General features: G+C 43.7%; 1 protein-coding gene across 2 annotated transcripts in view; it reads right to left on the minus strand.

The window, feature by feature from the left end:
- RASSF3 (Ras association domain family member 3) overlaps positions 1–21,815 on the minus strand; it is a 113,326-nt gene that overhangs the window by 24,793 nt on the left and 66,718 nt on the right. The window contains exons 2-6 of one of the 2 annotated variants that reach the window (XM_069584734.1): positions 21,307–21,414; positions 19,200–19,428; positions 17,275–17,384; positions 14,346–14,491; positions 11,779–14,211 (exon numbers count right to left, since the gene is read on the minus strand). In XM_069584734.1, the coding sequence (XP_069440835.1) occupies positions 14,130–14,211; positions 14,346–14,491; positions 17,275–17,384; positions 19,200–19,428; positions 21,307–21,414 (675 nt within the window). In that variant the 3' untranslated portion in view covers positions 11,779–14,129. Of the gene's footprint in view, positions 1–11,778; positions 14,212–14,345; positions 14,492–17,274; positions 17,385–19,199; positions 19,429–21,306; positions 21,415–21,815 lie in introns of those variants that run through there. The other variant, XM_069584736.1, reaches the window with a different exon arrangement.

Consider the following 21,815-nt stretch of genomic DNA (forward strand, 5'->3'; position numbering starts at 1 on the left):
AGTATTTGTTTCATCTTTCTCTACCCACAGTGGGTTTAATGGGCTAGTCATATGTGTGCCTTGAAGTCTGTTGTGGCAAGAGCAGAGAACCTAAGGCCCCTAGCTGAAAGCTCGATGCAGAGAACTTTACTGATGGCCTAGGGATTCCTCCGTAAGACAAGATTTACATGTGGAACATGGGAGCTGGCTTCAGGAGGACCACAGAGCGGATGACAGTTCTCAGTCTTTGAAAGGACGCTTTCATGACATTTTAAGCTGGTGAGACCTGAGATCTAGATCCTCGTGACCTGCAGTTCTGACATGCTGACAGGTCCTCAAAGGGCAGAGGAATACAAAGAATGGTTGTAATTAGCATTTATTGTGACAAAAAGGGCTCTTCAGACTAGGCTCTTTAACTCAGTTTACCCAAGCTCATAAAGCTAATTAGAGTCAAGATTTCAAAGATCTGGCTTTGAAGACATCTTTCTATTAAATTCTGCTGTCGCTGTGATCTAATAAGGATTTCACCCTCATAGATCTGAGTGCCTACTCTGGAAGTGAGCTGGGTTATGAAAGAGAAATATTTCTCTGACCTCCAGGACATCATGTAAATTGAAAAGAAAACTTGTCCCTGATATCTGTATTTACAGGGAAAATAGTTCCAGACTAAGAAACAGAGTTGAGACTACCATTGAAATGGTTTCTTGTCCTGCTCCACAGCCTGACTTGAAAACAGAGCTCCTCTGACAAACCTTTAAATAGACTCACCAAGAATAAGAAGGACTCAAATAAGTAACATCAGAAATGAAAGGGAAGACATTACAACTGCACCTCAGATACACAAAGGAGCCTAAGAGAGTACCACAATTAATTAGATGCCAATAACTCAATAAATTCCCAGAAACATACAACCTTCCAGGACTGAATCATGAAAAAAACCAGGAAATGTGAATGGTCTAATCTCTAGTAAGGACCAGGTAGCTTCACTGATGAATTCTACCAAGCGTTCAAAGTGGAATTAACACCAGTCCTTCTCAAACTCTTCCAGAAATAGAAAAGGAACACTTCCAAACTCATTTTACAAGGCCAGCATTACTCTCATACCAAAACCGGACAACAATAGGTCAATATTCCTGACAAACATACAGGCAAAAATCCTCAACAAAGGATCAGCAGACTGAATTCAACAACACATTAAAAGGTTCACACACCAGGATCAAGTGGAATTTAGTACAAGGATTTAAGAATGGTTCCATATCCACAGATCAATGTTATATTCCACGTTAACAAGATGAAAGATAACAAAGAATCATCTTAACAGATACAGAAAGCATTAGACAAAGTTCAATGTTCACTTATTGATAAATGGTTATAGAGGAAACGTACCTCAACATGAAAGCCATAGATGAGAAGTCCACAGCTAACATCTTACTCAACAATGAAAACTTGAAAGCTTTGAGCAGGACAAGAAACAACTGATCAGGGTTCAATCCCTGATCAGGGAACTAATAAGACCCTGCAAGCTGCACAACACAGCCAAATGGATGTGGCTGTTAGAGGATCCTGTGCAGGATGTTAGAGAATCCCTGTGGTGAGAATGTAAACTGAAATAGCCTCTGTGGAAAACAGTATGGAGGTTCCTCAAAAAATTAAAACTATATGATCCAGCAATTCCACTTGTGGGTATTTATCTGGAAAAAAAAAACAAAACACTAATTTGAAATCCCATATTCACTGCAGCATTATTTATAATAGTCAAGATACAGAAACAGCCTATGTATTATTTATAACAGCCAAGATACAGAAACAACCTAAGTATCCATCAATGGATGCATGGATAAAGAAGATGTATATATATATACAATACTATTCTGCCATAAAAATGAATGAAATCTTGCCACTTGTGGCAATATGCAGAGACCCTGAGGGCATTAAGTAACACAAAGAACGGCAAATACTTTACGATCTCACTAATATGTGGAATTTTAAAAATAATGAACAATTACAACAGGAAAGAAAACCAAGCTTATCGCAATGGAGAACAGATACGGTGGTTGCCAGAGGTGGGGTTTGGGGAGTAGGACACACAGGTGAAAGGGGGTCCAACGGTACCAACTTCTAGTTATAAAACAAGCCATGGGGGTGTAAGGTACAGCATAGTGACTATAGTTAGCAATACTGTGTCACATACTTGAAATTTGCTAAGAGTACATGCTAAACGTCCTCATAAGGAAAAAAATATTTTTGTAACTATGTATGGCAATGTATAACTAACATAATGACCAAACCTAATTGACCAAGAGAAAATGGGACAAACCTTTAGCCAAAACCTATAAACGGTAGGTACCTGGGACAGGGCAAAGCTGCCCAGTGGTAGAGGCTCAACTTATCTCCAAAGGCAGAAAAAAATCTGCACATTATATAACTGAAAGGTATAAATAAATACCAGTTTGCAGGTATAACTACCAAAACCTAGTAGAAGCTTCTTTATATGATTGCTAAAGAGTTCCAGAAAAACATCTATTTCGGCTTTATTGACTATGCCAAAGCCTTTGACTGTGTGGATCACAATAAACTGGAAAATTCTGAAAGAGATGGGAACACCAGACCACCTAACCTGTCTCTTGAGAAACCTATATGCAGGTCAGGAAGCAACAGTTAGAACTGGACATGGAACAACAGACTGGTTCCAAATAGGAAAAGGAGTATGTCAAGGATGTATATGGTCACCCTGCTTATTTAACTTCTATGCAGAGTACATCATGAGAAACGCTGGACTGGAAGAAGCACAAGCTGGAATCAAGATTGCCGGGAGAAATATCAATAACCTCAGCTATGCAGATGACACCACCCTTATGGCAGAAAGTGAAGAGGAACTAAAAAGCCTCTTGATGAAAGTGAAAGAGGAGAGTGAAAAAGTTGGCATAAAGCTCAACATTCAGAAAATGAAGATCACGGCATCTGGTCCCATCACTTCATGGCAAATAGATGGGGAAACAGTGGAAACAGTGTCAAGACTTTATTTTGGGGGGCTCCAAAATCACTGCAGATGGTGACTGCAGCCATGAAATTAAAAGACGCTTACTCCTTGGAAGAAAAGTTATGACCAGCCTAGACAGCACATTGAAAAGCAGAGACATTACTTTGCCAACAAAGGCCCGTCTTAGTCAAGGCTATGGTTTTTCCAGTGGTCATGTATGGATGTGAGAGTTGGACTGTGAAGAAGGCTGAGCGCCGAAGAATTGATGCTTTTGAAGTGTGGTGTTGGAGAAGACTCTTGAGAGTCCCTTGGACTGCAAGGAGATCCAACCAGTCCATTCTGAAGGAGATCAGCCCTGGGATTTGAAACTCCAGTACTTTGGCCACCTCATGCGAAGAGCTGACTCATTGGAAAAGACTCTGATGCTGGGAGGGTTTGGGGGCAGGAGAAGGGGACGACAGAGGATGAGATGGCTAGATGGCATCACCGACTCGATGGACGTGAGTTTGAGTGAACTCCGGGAGTTGATGATGGACAGGGAGGCCTGATGTGCTGCAATTCATGGGGTCGCAAAGAGTCAGACACGACTGAGCGACTGAACTGAACTGAACTGAAAGTATTGTTCTCAGCACGTGCTAGAAAACATTTTAATGGACTCTAGGCTGGCAGGCCCCAGACACAAGTCCAAGTCTTCCCTCCAGAGGGTCTCTATTACCCACAAAAGTTGGTGCGTGGGAGAGCCCAGCACAGGGGCGGAGCTGCTCTTTCAGCAGCTGCTACAGGCCAAGATCTTGGCTTGGCTTCTGAGGCACCTGTTGTCCAAATCAAGACCGTCAGACGCTACTCCTTTGCCTCATCCTAATGCTAGGGAAGTAGCTCAGAAATGCAGCCGCTTCTGTTTAAGTCCTGAAGAAAAGTGGCTTCCCTATGTCTTTTTCTTCCCCAGGTCTCCTGTGTTTCCCAGCTCCTCCGAGATCGCGTGAGTAGCAACTTTATTAGACCTGACATCAACACAAGAACTTGGATCCTTTCAGCAGTCTGGAATGAGGGGCCACTTACTGAGTCATCTATCAGGCAGCCTTCAGCCAGTGACTGCACTTTTATGGATGATTCCACAGAGAATGAAGCCTGGGATGCTGAGTCTGGTCTTCTATACAGCAGGGGAACACAAAAACAGGGCCTCGGTCACCCTGCCCCCTTCCTCCCTATATTGCCACTTAGGGCCCTGGTGAAGGGTTCAGCCGGGGCTGAACACTGACTTTACAAGGAGAGGCAGGAAGCCTTGCAGAACAGCCCCATTCCTTCTCCAAGCTGCCCAACTGGCTGTTTCCAGACACGATGAAATGTTTAGTCCCACAGACATTATGCCCCCCAGCTCAGAGAGCTGAAGACATGCCCCAGTCCCCAGAGAAACTGCTATCTGGGGTGAGAATTCACACACATGACAGCACCGGACGAGAAACAAAGGCCAGGGCCCCCAGATGACACCCACACGTCACCCTCTGGTCTGGATCGCTCAGCACCTACAGGAGCGTGACAGCGTGGGCAGCCCTGGTCCCTGCAGCTCTGAGCCTTGTGGGTCTAACTTGTCAGAGCAGACAGACCGCTCTGCCATTATATTTACGGGCGGCACGTGGAAAGGCACTGAGTGCAGATTTTTTGGTCTGTTAATTGCCCTGGATCTTGAGTGTTTTGCCTTCCTTAAGCATGAGGTTAAAAAACAAAAACAAAAAATTTCACTTTGAAAAAAATGTCCCTCTTGGAAGTTACATCCTAGGTGATGCTTCTTAGATGAATGTCTGTGTCAACATGATATGTAAACATCCTGGCCCAGCAGTAAAGCAGCCATACCACCCCTATAGGAAGAAGAATTTGGAAAACAGGACCACCTTACACTACATCAGACTTTGCAGGGTGTAGAGTACCTTGACCTTCATTATCTTACTTGGTCCTCATGAGTCTGATGAAGAAAGCAAACATGATGCCCTCTCCACTTTACAGGGGGGAAAACCACTGATCCGGGGCAATTGCTACGGTAAATTTTAACTCTGCCCCTGCCAAAGATGAACTCAGGACCCACTGAGAATTATTTAGCAATCTGTAAGCTCCTTTCTCATAACAGGCAATACAGCAAGAGTGACGCCAATATAACACACTACCGAAAGAAAGGCTTGAGAAACCAGTGGCTCTTACATAGAAAATTTTCCAGTAAATCATAAATTCTGCCAGGTAACTCCGACTCATCCTTAGAAATCTTAGCTCTAAATCACTCCCTCTAGGAAGCCTTCTCTAAAAGCTTAAGTAATAAACTCTCACAGCGCTCTGTATTTCATCTTTGTGACACTTGCCGGTTTTCATTACACATGGAAACTGAAGTAAACCAGTTTTGGTGAAGACAGGACCACGATGTTCTTTCTCACCATAATCGACACATCCTTGGTAATGTGCACATCCAAGTCCTAACATCCTTGGGTAATTTAAAGTACTTGTTGAATAAAAGAAGTTAAAACACTCGGTGTTCTGCTCAAGTTTCTTTTTGTGCGAAGAACAGAAAGAACTAATCAAAGTAAAAAGTTACTGAAAAAATAAAAAAAGGATCGTTGTAAGAAGATAGGTATCACAGAACCCAGCAGTAAAACAGACACACTCATTCCTCAACTATGATTACAATTAGTTCTGTTTGTGGAAAAAGAAAGAAAAAGGAGGGAGGGAGGGAAATAGGAGGGGAGGATGGAAGAGAGGGAGGAAACTATCATAATCCACATTTTAGTAAGCAGAAATCCTAACTGTATTTCTAATAATATTAAAGTAACCTTAAATATTAAGTTAGAATAGTATTGATCATATGCATTAAAGTTACAATACTGTAAATAATTGTGGGAACCAAATAGTTGATAGTACCAGTAACATCAGCATTTGTCACTTGGCAAATTTTTCAAAACTAGGCAAAATTAGGAATGTGTAGAACTCACCTTGGTTTTGTTTTTCCAAAAAATAACACTAATTTTTAAGGAAACTTATTGCAATGCAAAGACCTAAAATATGAACATATGTAGTGATGTCACCGCTCCTGTTCCTAATAGTGGTGTTAATAATTTGCGTCCTCTCTTTCTTGCCTGGTCAGTATGGTTAGAGAATTATCACCTCTACTGATCTCTTAAGAACATACTTCTGGTTTTGCTGATTTTGTTTGTTTTCTGTTTCATTTGTTACCACTCTTTATCACTTCCTTTCTTCTGCTTTTCTTTAAGAGGAGGCTGAGGTCATGCATTTGAGCCCTTTCATCTTTTCTAAACGGCATTTAGTACCATAAATTTCCCTGTTTCTACTCTTGACCCCATTGTAGAAATGGGCACATGAGTACAGAGCTCATGTCAACAAAGATAATTCCTTTCTGAGGGAAGAGGGTACCAGGAGAAATTCAACAGCTAACAAATATCAAGTAGGTTCTGAATTTACTCTCTTCACCTTCCAGAGGCCACACAGACTCTCCTCTTGGCTTCTTGTTTCTCCATTCTCCTGCTTTCTCTGCAGTCTCTCTCTGCTTCTGACACAAGGCTCAATGGTGGGTTCAGTCCCCTGGCTTATGAATACCATCACAGACTAACTACAATTCCTCTGTTTCTTTATTTAGAATTTTAAGAAAGGTAATTGGTCAACAGTCTTGTATCCAAGGCCTAACTAAAATCCAACTAGCCATGCATGGTTGGGGCACAGGGTAACACTATACAAAGAACTATCCTTTCCAGGGCTAAGTGAGGCAAGACAGAGAGTCTCTTTGCAGGCTGGCCATTACTCTCAATGTGGAAGTGATTTGTTTAAAGACAACTGTGCACCTGGATATATCCCTTCAATTGATGAAATACTCTGCAGAGCTCTAAGATTTACACTTAGTATTTGAAAAAAAACATGGGGTGCTTGTTAAAGTAGGAGATTCTCAGGGCTTAGGGGTAGGGTATAGAAAAGTCTGCCTTTTAAAAATCAGCACCTATAGGTAGTCTATAAAAAAACGAGTAATAACCTCATTTTTGTCTTGAAATCTCATCTAACAGATCTTAAACACTCAGTTTAGTCAGTTAGTTCAGTCGCTCAGTTGTGTCCGACTCTTTGCGACCCCATGAATCACAGCACACCAGGCCTCCCTGTTCATCACTATCTCCCGGAGTTCACTCAGACTCACATCCATCGAGTCCGTGATGCCATCCAGCCATCTCATCCTCGGTCGTCCCTTTCTCCTACTGCCCCCAATCCCTCCCAGCATCAGAGTCTTTTCCAACGAGTCAACTCTTCGCATGAGGTGGCCAAAGTACTGGAGTTTCAGCTTCAGCATCAGTCCCTCCAAAGAAATCCCAGGGCTGACCCTGCAGTCCAAGGGCCTCTCAAGAGTCTTCTCCAACACCACAGTTCAAAAGCATCAATTCTTTGGCGCTCAGCTTTCTTCACAGTCCAGCTCTCACATCCATACATGACCACAAGAAAAACCATAGCCTTGACTAGACGGACCTTAGTCGGCAAAGTAATGTCCCTGCTTTTGAATATGCTATCTAGGTTGGTCATAACTTTTCTAACAAGGAGTAAGCGTCTTTTAATATCATGGCTGCAGTCACCATCTGCGGTGATTTTGGAGCCCCCAAAAATAAAGTCTCACACTGTTTCTATTGTTTCCCCATCTATTTCCCGTGAAGTGATGGGACCGGATGCCATGATCTTCATTTTCTGAATGTTGAGCTTTAAGCCAACTTTTTCACTCTCCTTTTTCACTTTCATCAAGAGGATTTTTAGCTCCTCTTCACTTTCTGCCATAAGGGTGGTGTCATCTGCATATCTGAGGTTATTGAACACTACCCTTTCCCAACTACTAGTTTCATAGCAACTTTTCCCCCAAGAACTACAGTGCCTCTGCTTGGAATAGAACAAAAGTTTTAAAAACAAGCCAGGAGCAGAGGGTGTCACAGGGGTGGCACAGGCATGACACAAGGGTCAGGAACATCACTTCCGGCCTCACCCACATCCTGCACACTAGCTCCTTGTCTGCCTGACACACAGACCCTTCCCCAGCACACAAACTCTTGCAGAAAGTTTATCTGGAACTAAGGAAATGAGGCTTGGGCTTTTCTGAAGGCTGATAGCAGCCTTAGAAATAAAAAACTTGGCTGAGTATTCTCAGACAAGCATCTTTTATTGATCAGGCATTTAATAACATGCTCAGTTTTACCAAAAAGTCATGGACTTGGAACTTTTTCCTTGGGCGATCACACATGGATGAAAAAGATGTGAATTTAAGCTGTCACCTCCCAGCCCATAATTCAAGGATTCTAACTTTTGCCAAGACACCTCAGGGTGCTGCTCCAGAATGACTAGAACTTTAGCAAATTTTCTGTCATTTGAAAATCAGAACTCTGGTTCAGAGTCCCCTAGAACTCCAGAGAAAAGGAAAGGCACAGGGTTTAATCAATCTCCTGTGTCGACACTGGGTGGCTAAAGCAAGGGGAGGGTGCACAAGCAGACCAGGCCACAAGCAGACCTGTGGCTGCTGAAGACAGAGGAGCATCCACGGTAACCCTCGTTGCCTAGAAAGATCAAAACCAACTCTCCTGGATAAAGGGACTCCCTCCCAGACACAAAGCCCAAACCCAACTTCTTTTAAGTTTACAAAGGGTCCTGATACTTTCTGTTTGTGCAAACGTTTAAAAATGCCAGTACTCACCTTATCAGAAAAGGGAAGAGGAGCTTTCTGAGTTCAACTGCCACCAAGTGAGTCACAAGTGACTTGGGAAACTAATACGAAGATTAGAAGGTCTGTCATCTACCTGGTCAGCCTCACCTTATAGAATTAGAGAAAGATCTGCCAAAAACAAACCCGAAATGAAACCCCAAACTACCAACCTCTAAAAATCCAAAATCCAGGAAAAATTTAAAAACCAAAAAAATCCTACAGATAGAATTAATACATTCAACTGACAGCTATTTAATCTGCCCACTCCTTTCCACCACTGCCCCTTGGCCCATTTCTCACCCCATCCTTATACAAATCTGTTTTCTTAATTAAGCACTTAATTAAGCAAGCAGTGATTCACACCAGGCAAATGTACACTTTCAAGAATTTGCATACTTAGTTTCCCATGTTTCTTTGGAGAGGCTCATCCTTGATGAGGGAGCAAAACTCCAGCCTTCACAAGTATTTAGTGGTTCCTGGGAACTGTGACTTCTTGAAGCTATTCCTCTAGTGGATCCAGGGAATTATCTTACTAATTGCAGTGAGAATATGAGGATCAGTTACCTACCCTGTCAGCTTCTTGCACGCAACAGAACCTGTAAATGAAAACATAGGTAGGCATCTCCTCTGTAACTTAGTATAATCACTTAAATGGAAAGCTAAGTGAACAACAACAAAAGGATGATAAAGCGCTCTGACACCAAGCCGTCGCCTTCCATTTCCCACAGATCCCAACTCTACTAACAGGCCTGATTTCAGCTGAACTGCCTACTACCGGCATTCTGATGGGCCCTTATCAGGCAGTTTTACTGAAAAACAGGGTAGACCTTACAGGGAAAGCTGGTGCACAGGAAGGGACACCTTTTATTCACTCACAGAGTGGCTGTGGGCAAGCTGCTGGACTTCGATGGGTTTCTGTCTCCTCATCTGTAAAATCAGAGTGTTGACAATACCTATTTCATGGGGAGAAACTGAGTTAATACATATTAAACTTGTTAGAATAATGCCTAGAACATTAAGCACTATGTCTGAATTTGCTATTACAGTACGGAAGGTCCCCAACTTAACAATAGTTTGACTAGTGGTTTCTTGACTACGATAGTGTGAAAGTGGTATGTGTTCACTAGAAAATGTACTTGGGATTTTGAATTGTGATCTTTTCCCAGGCTAGTGATTTTGTTTATTCATGAAGGTAAACAACCAATATACTTACAACATTCTGGGAAGAAAAAAACACATTCCATACCCAGCCATTCTGTTTTCCACTTTCAGGAGAGTATTCAATAAATTACATGAGATATTCAACACTTAACACACTTTGTGTCAGATGACTTTGCCTGACTGGAGGCTAATGCATGTGTTCTGGACAGGTTTCAGGTAGGCTAAGCAGAACTATGATGTTTGGGAGAGGATGTGTATGAAACGCATTTTTGACTTATTATGTATTTCCAACTTATGACGGGTTTATCAGAACATAACCCCACGGTCAATCAATGAAAATCCGTATATGGGGCTTCCCTGATGGCTCAGTGGTGAAGAATCCACCTGAAAATGCAGATGACTCGGGTTTGATCCCTGATCTGGGAAGATCCCACATCCCACGAAGCAGCTAAGCCCACGTGCCGTAATTATTCAGCCTGTGCTCCAGAGCCCAGGAGCTGCGACTACCGAAGCCTGTGCCCCCTGCCTCCTGTGCTCCACAGCAAGAGAAGCCACTGCAATGAGGAAGCCAGACCCCACAGCTGGTGAGCAGCTCCTGCTCAGCACAACTAGAGAAGAGCCTGTACAGCAACAAAGACCCAGTGCAGCCAAAAATAAATAAAAATTATGTATATGAAATACATATATTAATAATATATATTATATATATACACACACATATATAAAAGATCTGTATATAGACTCCTCCTTTCATTCAAACATTCAAAAACAGAAAACTTCCTAATTAGGATCACACGACAAAGTCCCAAAACAATGTACAAATCCTTGAGAAGTAACTTTGCAACATAGGAAGATCATTTAATTATCAACTGATGACAAATTCCTTGGGCAAGAAGCTAACTCCCTTAAAGGGATAAAGATTCCCAGACATTCCCAACGGCACCTTGGGTAGTATCCCAGGCCGAACTTCTAAACTAGATTCTTCTGGTTATTTTTGTGAAAAAGACCTATATTGAGCCATCATTTCTATCATAACATTTTCACTTGCGAAGCAGGTATGGCACTTACATGTTTTCCCTTCACCAACTGGCACAGCTTTGCACCTACTTCTCCACCTCCTCTAGGGGCCAGCGCAGTAGTAAAATCACGTGTCTCCACCAGGCTTGGAAGCCTATGAAGAGCAGCAGCTGTGCACCCAATCCCGTGAGAGACAGTCACAGGGACTCAAAACACAGAGACAATGTAACGTTGGAAGTGGTCTATTTTAAGAGTGAGAAGGGACTTCCCTGGTGGTCCAGTGGTTAGGAATCCACCTGCCAATCCAAGGGACACGGGTTTGGCCCCTGGTCTGGGAAGACTCCACATGCTGGGGGACAACTAAGCCTGTGTGCCCCAGCTACGGAGCCCATGCACTGCCACCACTGAAGTCCACGCTCTGCAACAAGGGGCGCCACCACGATGGGAAGCCCGCGCGCCACAGCTAGAGAAAGCCTGCACACAGCAGCAAGGCCCATGCAGCCAGCAGTGGGGGGTCTCAGGCAAGGGACGGGTGGGGAAGGAGAAGACGAGCTGGGGAAGGAGAAGACGTGCTGGGGAAGGGACAATGTTTTCCCTTGGTAGTGGTCACAGGGCAGCCACTTTATAATGAGTCTTTATTCATCTGCTTCATACACTTGTATGTATACCCTTCACACACTTCTAAACATATGTATGTTTCACTGTTTCAGGAATGTGGGCAGACACTCACCTCCAGTTATCTTCCCCAGATGATAAGGCAAAGGCAACGTGACATTTGGAAGAACAAATGTGAACCATACAAACCTACTGAAAATTGTCACATGTCAGCCCATGTCCACAATTATCTTCAAAAGCAGTTCCTCCCACTCCCATGACCTTCTTTTATCCGGCATATTACCATAAATAAAAACACACAAACATCAACTAACAACTTCAACTTTTAATAATGGAAACAATTTGCCATTCCAGAAACAATTTTGGGGGAAAAAAAAACTCTTCCCCATAAAAATAAACTTAAACTCATGAAAATTATAAATATTATAATTTTTTTTTACTTCTGTGATTTAAAATGCTCCCCTGCAATACCACCCCTTCATTTAACCTCGTTCCTGTACCATCACATACTGAAGAGAAAACAGTATTACAGCAAAGCTTAGATAGTTAAATTTAACATAAGAATTTGTACAATAATTTTTAAAAATCTTTTGGCCTCAGTGGCCTCTTACACATTAAAAATGCTGCAGTCACCAGTGTTCAGGAGAGACCATTGGTCTTCAAGAATCATGAACTGACAGGACTTCAACACAGTAAGTTCTCCAAATTGAAACCTGTAGTGCATGTGACAATGAGCGAGGTCCTGGATCATACAGACGAGGATGCCTAATTCAGACAGTCTACTTCAAGTAAAAAAAAAAAAAAAAACTTTCACAGATACCCATCAGGTACTACTTTAAGGTTTGAACAGTGTCAATCTGAGAAACAAAGGCTTCACAAAATATGAGCTTACTGGGGTGGGTAATTAAAAGACCAGGTGGTTGATAACAGTACACTCACATCTAAGCCATAGTCTGAAGAGTAAAACCAGTATAAAAATCATGAAGGCATTCCCTGAACAATGAAGGTAAAGTATTGGTTGACAATGTCACTAAAACCTCACTGAGGCACTAAAAGGAACTTACATGCAAAATGAAACAAGATGCGCCATACATATTTTACAGCTAGTTCTACTTTCGGGGGTTTCTTTCCAACTTTCCTTAAAAAGCTTAGGAAGATATGATTGTCTCGGTAATGTGTGTGGCATAGCAGAAGCAACACATCTGCCTCCAACAAGACAGGTGTTCTCTGAAAAGTCAGAAGAGCCACCAAGAAGGGGACAGAAACGCAATTTTTTAAAAAGGCACAGTTCACTTAGGAGGCAAAGAACTGAAGCACCTTGGAATTGCAAAAAGACTCCATTAGGTGTCACCAAAGTGTTAACAATTCCTTGGGAATTTATAAACACTATCTAGACTGCACACAGACTGCAAGGCCCCTCTAGGAGCACAACACACCTTTCCTGCTGGCTTCAGACTAACCACTGCGCAAAATGAGACTATCTAACCTGGCTGAAGGAAGGCTCCTATTGCACATGCACTTCTTTGGTCTGCAGGAGCATGCACTTTTTGTTAAAAAGCTAAGAACCCGCTCCTCTGTGGTCCGCTGGGAGTGGACGCGGGGCAGGGGGGCCCTCCCCCACTTTACAGTCACTTTGGAACTGAGGATCTGATGGCCCGTCCTGTGCCTCCTTAATCCACACCCCTGTTCTACATCAAGTCTACTTCAATTTATAAGACAAAGGGAGAAGGGAGAGCAGTGAGGGGAGGGAAGGAGGAAGAAGGGAGGGGAAGACTAAAGGGAAAGGGGGGAGTGATTGTCAAAACAGAGTGCTGAGAGCTCCTCACTCTACAGAAGCCCCGGGGGCGGGGGGGGTGGGGGGTGGGGGGGGGTGGGGGGAAGGGGTTGGGTTGGAGGGCATACTGCCTCCTCCAGAAACTCCTTTTCCACTTTGAAAAACAACCTCAGGGGGAAACTGTAACTTCACAGGGGTCATAGCTGATGCTCACCACCCAGAAGGCACAGAGAAGCTGTACCACTCAGACCTTCCGCTCCGGGAGGGTACTGATTCACCAAGATGGGGCTCCTCCTGCCTCCCCTGGTCCCCCACAGTCAGTTCCTCCTCTGCCTCTAGCTCCTACTTTCTTTGGTTTCCGTGCCCACATTTTACTCACCAGGAAATCAAGCAATATGACAATGGAGTTAATGTCTCTAAACTGAAAGCTTTTAACCCCTTAACAAGCAAGTTCACCTCCTCCTCTACCATCCACTTACCCAAACCTCCTTCCGTCAGCACTCTCCGCCTCCACCCTCCACCTTCTTCCATACTTCCTCTTTTCTCTCTTTACCAGACTCCTCCAAAATCCTTCACCAGCTCCTCAGTGTCCCTAGCTTCCTGTGCCCTTCAATTCACATGAATTGTTTCCTCTGACATTAAAAACAAAACAAAAAAAACCCAGTAACAGACAGGTAGTTTCAACATAAGACAAGTATTCAGAAAGAGTCCTTGTTAAGCTTTTAAAAAATCATTTGCACAACCTTAAGCTTAACATCATCATATATTTAACTAAAAGAAAATAAGGAAAAATAAAAAACCTCAAAGTCCATGCTTCAAAGCACTCTAGAATGCTCCAGATGAGACCACAGGTTCACAGCTTGCCAAGAGGTAACACCGTGGTGCCGTTAACAGAACAAGCTTGCAGAATCCCTGACGGAGGACGCCCAAGCTGCAGGATGCTGCGTGACCAGTTTGGGGGAACTAGATCTAGAGATGTGTAAAGAGGAAAGGCCCTAGCATCATAGGGCAAGAAAACCGCCCTCCGACAAGAGAGACCCTGGCCGCCGGTGCACACGCAGGTCCGGTGCCGTCCCTGAGGGGCAGGGAGCCCCACACTTTACCCCGGTTTCCACGCCTGGCTGAGGGCTTCTTCCAGCTTGTGTCTATAGGCCGCATAGCGCTCCTTCAGGTTCTGTAACTGCTCGTCTTCTTCCTTGTCCAAGATCCTCAAGAAATTCTGTAGCTCTGGCAGGCTGAAGGCCTCCCACTGTGAGGGAACACAAAAATGAAAAATGCCAGGTGTTTATTAATTCAAGACTTAGGAACAAGGAGGGCGGGGAGCACAGGGGGCTGACTGCCTTCCCCTCCTGACTCACACTGCCCAACGCTGCCCAGCCTTCTCAGGAGTCCTGGTGGACGAGAGCTGAGCCTCCTGACCAGCCTTACATCCCTACCTCAGCTCACTCCCACTGCCCGCTGCTCCCCTCCTCCCAGCGTCCTCCAAAAGGGCTCTAAGAGCAAACACCTACCTCCATTAGACACTAACCCACAGAAGCAGGAAGCGCAACTCCACACTCCCTCCACCCTCCTTATCCGTGGGGTCCTCGTCATCACTGCCTTCTTCCCCAGTTCCCACTGTCAATCTCACCCCCTCCTATCCACCACCACCCTCCCCTCCAACCCTGGGATAGCCTCCTAGCTCCACTTTTCCATTCCCTAATCTGTTCCCTCAAACAGCCAACCTGAATACTCTCTCTAGAACGCCAATCTAGGCATGACCCTCCATGTCTGGAGCCATTCAATGGCTTCCCGCGGTTGTTTCTGCTATGTCTGAAAGACCCTCCCCTCTCCAGTCCCATCTCTGTCCCTGTGCCGCTCACTCATTACCCTGTGTGGCTTTGCACATGCTCTCCCCTCCTCCACTCTGCCTGGCAAACTCCTCCTCAACCTTCAAGTCCCAGATTCAATGCCACTCTCTCTAAGAAGGCTTCCATGATTTCCTCCCTTTCTCTGTCAGTCAGGATTATGTCTTTTAGAAACTTTCACTGGGCACTGGAAGCCTTGATCACTGCCTGATCACAAAAGATCTAAACAGTGTTATAATTATTTGCTTAGCATTTCTCTTGTCTGCACTGCATCTGCTGTACTTCCAACTATGTGGGCTTTGTCTTTGGCCCTTGAGCTTCTGACTTCATTTTCCCTAATAGCACCTGGTATTTGGCAGGCACAAAATGTTCATGGTATTTTTCTAAAAAAAAAAATAATAATAATAATTTTTTTTAAGAAGTAAATATCAAGAAGGGTATGTGGCATCACCTGGGAGGTTTCTTTCCAAACTACATGTCCTCCCCTCCCAAAAGGAGGCCCTCAGTCCTGGGCTGAGCATCACTATCTCAGCCAAGAGCAAGGTCTGATGGGGGACTCCCAGGGCATGTGGGGTAGGGAAAAACAGGATAACCTATTACAAGTGCAGAGAGAGGAGACAGAATAAAATCACCAAGCGGATCGATGAGTGAAGGAGATTGGCTCTTGGAGACTGATTGAGCTAGTTACTAAAGAAACTGAGAAGTGAAGCAGGAGAACAGAACTGTCTACATTAGAATACTCTGTTAATTTGAAAATTAACAATTTATTTTTCACGTAAGTTCTCCAAAATAAAGACAGTATAAAATAGCATCTCCCTCCCACTCTCTGACATCTATGGAAAGTTTCTTCTCTCAATTCATTTAACCTCAAAGACTTGAGACACAAGCATACCACAGAGAGGTCAGAAAAGCAATCTGGAACATTAGAACACAACGTAAAGTGAATTTCAAATCTAAGCCAACATAATTCCCTCCCAGACAATGCAGCTCCAGTTACACTAACTAAACTATGTGCAACACTCAGAAACCAGCACCAAGAAAGGTAAGATGCGGACAAGGCTATGCTGATATGTCTGACTTGGGTTTGCAGAGGGTAGACTATCGTGTGCCAACCAATACCTCAAATTTTAGGCTTTTGTAACCAAGCTCTCTCTTCAAAATGACAGTGGATTTTAAAGATTTCAAAACATAAAGATCAAAAGAAACTTCCAAAATGTCCCAAATCACTGTCTTCCTGAAACTCCCCTAAATAAAGTTCCAATTTACACTGACATATAAACATGCTCTTTACCAAGCATGTTTACATACATTTCTAATTTGTGACTCAAAATCATCTTTTCAAGTCCCACTTTACAGATTTTAAAACTGAGGACTGAAAAGAGGAGATTTACCCAAGGTTGTACTCCTAATCTGGTAAAAGGAATGGCAGGAAGCAGAGTCTTGGTTTTTTAACTTTTAACCTAGAACTATTCTCACTGCATCACAAAATGTTCTACACGGACAATTCATGCCATTTCCGATTCTAGACAAAAGGCTGAGACCCAGAGCTTGAGAGATTTACTGATCTGACACTTAGAAGGACAGTCTGAAGTGCCTTTTCCCTCAACTGAACTGACCTAAATACAATCCTTCTTGGAGAGAAAATGGCAATTATTGCACGTATAGACACAAATCCTTAAATCATCTAGGCAAAGAGGAAAGGAAGAGTCTAGAAAGTTAAATGGCTTTCATGGTAAAGAGACTGTGTTTCCCTTTATTCCCTTTAGACCAAAGGAGCCTGGAGACTCTGATTACCAGCAAACATATGGAGAGTGTCGACTTTCAAAGCTCAGCTGGATTAGAGTAATTTGGAGGTGGAAGGGGTGAAAATGAGACTGGGTGGTGATCAGGTTTTAAAAAAAGTGTATATCCTTCCACCTCTGAAAATTACAGACCAAAATAATGAGTGTTACAAGAAAATTATATTGTAGACTAACTCTGGGTTCATTTCTGACAATTCAAAAACACCCTGCCTCCACAGGACCACCTCTCCTTCCATGACAGGCAGACACACACAGACACACACATTCCCCCTCCCCTCCCCACCCCTCCTCCTCCGCAGTCAGTGGTAGAGTCACCAGACCAGAGCGATAAAACAGGACCAGCTGGTCTGCAGAGTTTAAAGCAAGAATGAACAATCACTTACCTCTCCAATTTCATGTTCACGAAGAACAAAACTGAGTGTGTCTGTTCTGGGACCTGCTACCAAACGCAGGTAGAGTGGATGTTCCCGGTCCGAGAGCTTGCAGGCGTAGACTGGTGAGAACGAGAGGCATGTCACAAGCACAACACAACATCATTGCCCTCCCCACCCCCAGATCAACCCAACAGTGAGATCACCTCAGCCACCTGGGCACCACCCTCCTCATCTTGTCACCAATAAACAGCCCACAGTGGAATGAATTCTATACGATTTCCATTCTATCTGCATAATGTAAACTGGGCCTTGATTTAAAAAGGAAATAATTCTTGAGAATGAATTTAAATGAGTATCACTCTCAAAATGGGCTTATAATTAATCCCACTCCTCCTTTTAGAAAGCAAGATAAACTTTAAAAAGGATCTGTAATCCCTCCAACAATAAAAATATACCTTCCCAAGAACATGAAATCAGAACTCTAAAAGCAAATCTTCCTACAGATTAATTTAGAATCAACAGGCACAAACAAAGCAGTCTGTCTGAATGTTAGCTCTGCATACACACACACACTCTCTCTCTCTCTCTCTCTCTCTCTCTCTCTCTCTCTCTCTCTGCTTTGTAGAGTTGAAAGATTTGCCATGTGGGTACTAAGTTGGTAGGATGCTATTACTGTTAGATTATGCAGCTAAAGACCAGGTGAAGCAGGCAAAGAAGGTGGCAAGACAAAATGCCATCTGAATTGATCTGTTTCATTTTCTCCTTTCCGGATACCACTGCATTATACATCATATATACATCTTCCCTGGAGATGTAAACTTCCCCCCACTGCTGAGCGCCTGTGGCCTCTGAAGGATGGGAACCTCGGCCTATTCATCCCTGTATTCTGCAGGCTCAGCCCACAGTACATGTTGAAGAAAGGTGAGCATACACAGCATCTAGCTGGGTTTCATCCCTAGGCAACCAAGGGACTTTCCCATCATGCCAAGGTGAGTGATTTTCTGCCACAGCTGCTATAGCCTCAACTCAGAAAAACTAGGGAAAGCACAAATGTTAACATATATACACCATTTTCAAATCAGTACTTAGTGAATCACTAAACCCCTGCTGTCCACCATCGGTATCAATTTCTGTTCAGTGATAACCTGATCTGGAATATCTTATTCAGTTTCATGTAGTAATTTAAGATTCTTTTTAATCCACTGATTGTGGGTATTAAGTTCAGACAGGTAGACCTCAGATCAAAATGTTATTCATCCACTGCATGAGCCCCTGGGGGGTGGGCAGGGTGCCAACCCATCCCAGGGTCACACCTTGCATGAGACAGGCTAAGGGAAAAGGAGAGCTAGGACTGTGCCATTGACAGAAGCCTGCAAGTTCACCAATCACAAGCAACTGAAAACTTAAGCACAAAGGCATTCTTCTTTGTGCTGGGTGGGGTGGTAGGGGCAAGGAGGAGGGAGAAAGTGAAAGTGAAAGTGAAGTTGCTTAGTCGTGTCCAACTCTTTACAACCCCATGGACTGTAGCCTACCAGACTCCTCAGTCCATGGGATTTTCCATGCAAGAATACTGGAGTGGGTTGCCGTTTCCTTCTCCAGGGGATCTTTCCAACCCAGGGATCAAACCCGGGTCTCCCACATTGTAGGCAGATGCTTTACCATCTGAGCTACCGGGAAAGCCCAGGAAGAGGGAGGCTATCCCATAAATCCTCCATAAATACCCATCACATAATTCACATACAAATACCTCGGGGCTCGCAGACCGAGAGCTGTCCACCTGAAAAACACGGACAGCCAGGACGCATTCACCATTTATTTCAGAATATGTCCCTGGGCTCTGACATAACTGATACAGGTACATCCACCAGTCTTCCATGAATGAAGTCAAAAGACAGAAACAAAAGCAGGGATCATTTTCATTTCAAGCATGGTACCTTGATCTTCCCTGTGACACCGCTTATAAAGTGCAAACTTGGTAGGGCTCTCGGTCACAAGAAACTTCTTAAGCAGGGCCTCGATCACTTCGCCAACCGTGTTTGTGCTGCTGATGTGAAGGGTGTTCATACAGCCATTGCTACTGGGAGCGGGTTTTCCAGCAGCCTGGGAAGGTTTGCATAGTTCCATCTGTACTTTAATGAAGCCAGTGTAAATCCCATTTGAATTCTGAGGCAGGAAGAAGAACACACACATGAGCTGGGCATTTTAGGGAAGGAGCGTATCAAGACAACAACAGAAAAGGAAGGTGAAACACTCCCTCTCTTGTTCTCTTCTTTTATGGCTTTGCGGCAGAGGCTCACTCAAGGCGGCCCCTCAGGAGATGACCTCGGAAAGGTTAACACACTCCAGCGAAGTGCTTCTCAGGCAAGGTCTGCAGGGCAGATGTGGGGACCAAAGCCTGTGAAGCTGCATGTGAAAGGTCAGGGCCCACGGGTGAGCCTCCCATCCCCTGGCACAGATGCTGGCCAAACCACAGGGCTTGTTAAAGCTTGGGGCCATGTGCAGGCTAACTGCTCAAAGGAAACAACATCTCCAACTGATGACCAGCTATTACACAAAAAAGGAAAGTCACAATTAGGACTCTGAAATACTCAAATAACAAGAAGCAGACGGGAAGAAAACAAGCTATTTTCATTCCTAGTGGCTCCTATGTACCAGCTATTACCAACTTTGCATAAACTATTTTATATAGCGTAGGATTCCCCACTAAGCATGGGATACACAATGAGGCACTTCAGACACCTCAAGCAGCAATATTTTTACAACAAATTCAAGTTACAATGTAAACCACAGACATTATGATACAAACACTTGTGTTTCCTTTTGTTTTTTTGTTTGGCCAGGCCACCCAGCATCCAGGATCCTAATATCCTAACCAGGGCCTCCTGCAGTAGAAACGTGGAGTCCTAACCACTGGACCACAGGTGGTAGACTAACAGGTGGTGTCTTAACTGGCGGTAGAATATTTTAGTTGCTAGAAATAGTTATAATGGTCTGGTCTTCACTTTTAACTTCTAGTATATTCAGAAAAAAACGAATATTGTAATGGTTTATTTAAATGAGCCTTCAGGTTAAGTTATATATAAATGACAGTTAACACAGAACATGAAAAATCTCCTTTATGGGCCATTGTTTTTCTTCCTGTCCACAAGATCAATTTATAATACTAATTCACTCATTTGTGGAAAGTATTATACAACATTTCACTTTTTCTTTTTAATCTTTGAAATGACATGGAAATTTGATCTGTTTTAATCTCCAAGGAGGAGAGAATGTTCTGCTTTGATAAAAACCATGTTTGAAAAAGTAAGACTGGTGGAATAAAGAGGAATAATCTTGAAATTATCTGCTGTCTCCCTTTTTGGGCGGAATCCCACCAGACAGGAATCCTTTCTCACAAGTGTTTTTTTAAAAGCTCCTCCCCAAGGATCACAGAATTCAGTCGGACCTGTTCTAACCAGGTCGCCCTATCCTTTGCAGAGCTCTATCAGTTCAGGGTCGCTAGACGGCCAGGCAGGGCTTCAGGGCCCTGGACACTGGCACCGAGGCATGGCAGGTGCCTCGAGGAAGGCCATCAAGTGGCAGGGCAAGGCCAGACCAGCCAGAGGAACCCGCAGCGGGCTCTGCAATGGTCTTCCCTTCCTGTGTCACCAAGCCTGGTCTTCTCTCTCCTACACCCTCGCTCCCCACTGAGCTTCAAACAGCTCCGGCACAAAGTTGCAGAAAACACAAAGTTGAAACAACAGTGTAGGAAGCTGAGTATTATTAATACACTCAATGCTAAGAACCCTCTGGAGGTCATAACATCTTTCAAAATAAAATTTTAGGATGTGTTGACTGATTTTTGAGATAAAGCAATTTCAAAATACAGCTTTCATTTGAAAGATGCAGAAATATCTGGTTTTCCACTCCTATACACCTTAATCTTTAAATTTCTGCAAGCGTGATTCAGACATTTTAAAACATACAGACTGTGGTACCAACAACTTATAATTGTCCTTTGACACTTTCAAGCTAAACAGTATTATTAGCACGGGTGCTCACCAAGGTCATCTTCAACTTGTCTGTGACTGCTAAGTTGTATTTATGAACTTTCTCTTTGATTTCCTCTTTGCTGAGGTAATTGTGGGTTTCCTTCTCTTTCTCCACATCCTAGAAGAAAAATAAGCCAAACCATCCATGAGCAATCACAGGAAAAAATGCAGAAGCCAGGATTCTTTTCACATGCCACATAACGATAACTATGAGCACTTTACCTTCTCACACACACACACACACGCACACGCACACACGCACACACACACACGCGCGCGCACACACACACGCACACAAACACACATCCTATGAACTTTACAATTTTTATAGCTTTACAGTCTTTATCAGCAAAAGGTATGGTAGTTAGTAAGTGTTAAACTGGCACTAATCACTGACCTGTCAAACACAACTGCCAGAAGGTAATTTAATCTTCCATAGGAAGACACAAGTAGCCAGACTTCCTGGACCCACCCACTCTCAACCCCCACCCCTCCAGTCTCTCCCCCCACACTCTGGAG

This window comes from Ovis canadensis, chromosome 3, assembly GCF_042477335.2.
Source record: "Ovis canadensis isolate MfBH-ARS-UI-01 breed Bighorn chromosome 3, ARS-UI_OviCan_v2, whole genome shotgun sequence".
NCBI lineage: Eukaryota > Metazoa > Chordata > Mammalia > Artiodactyla > Bovidae > Ovis > Ovis canadensis.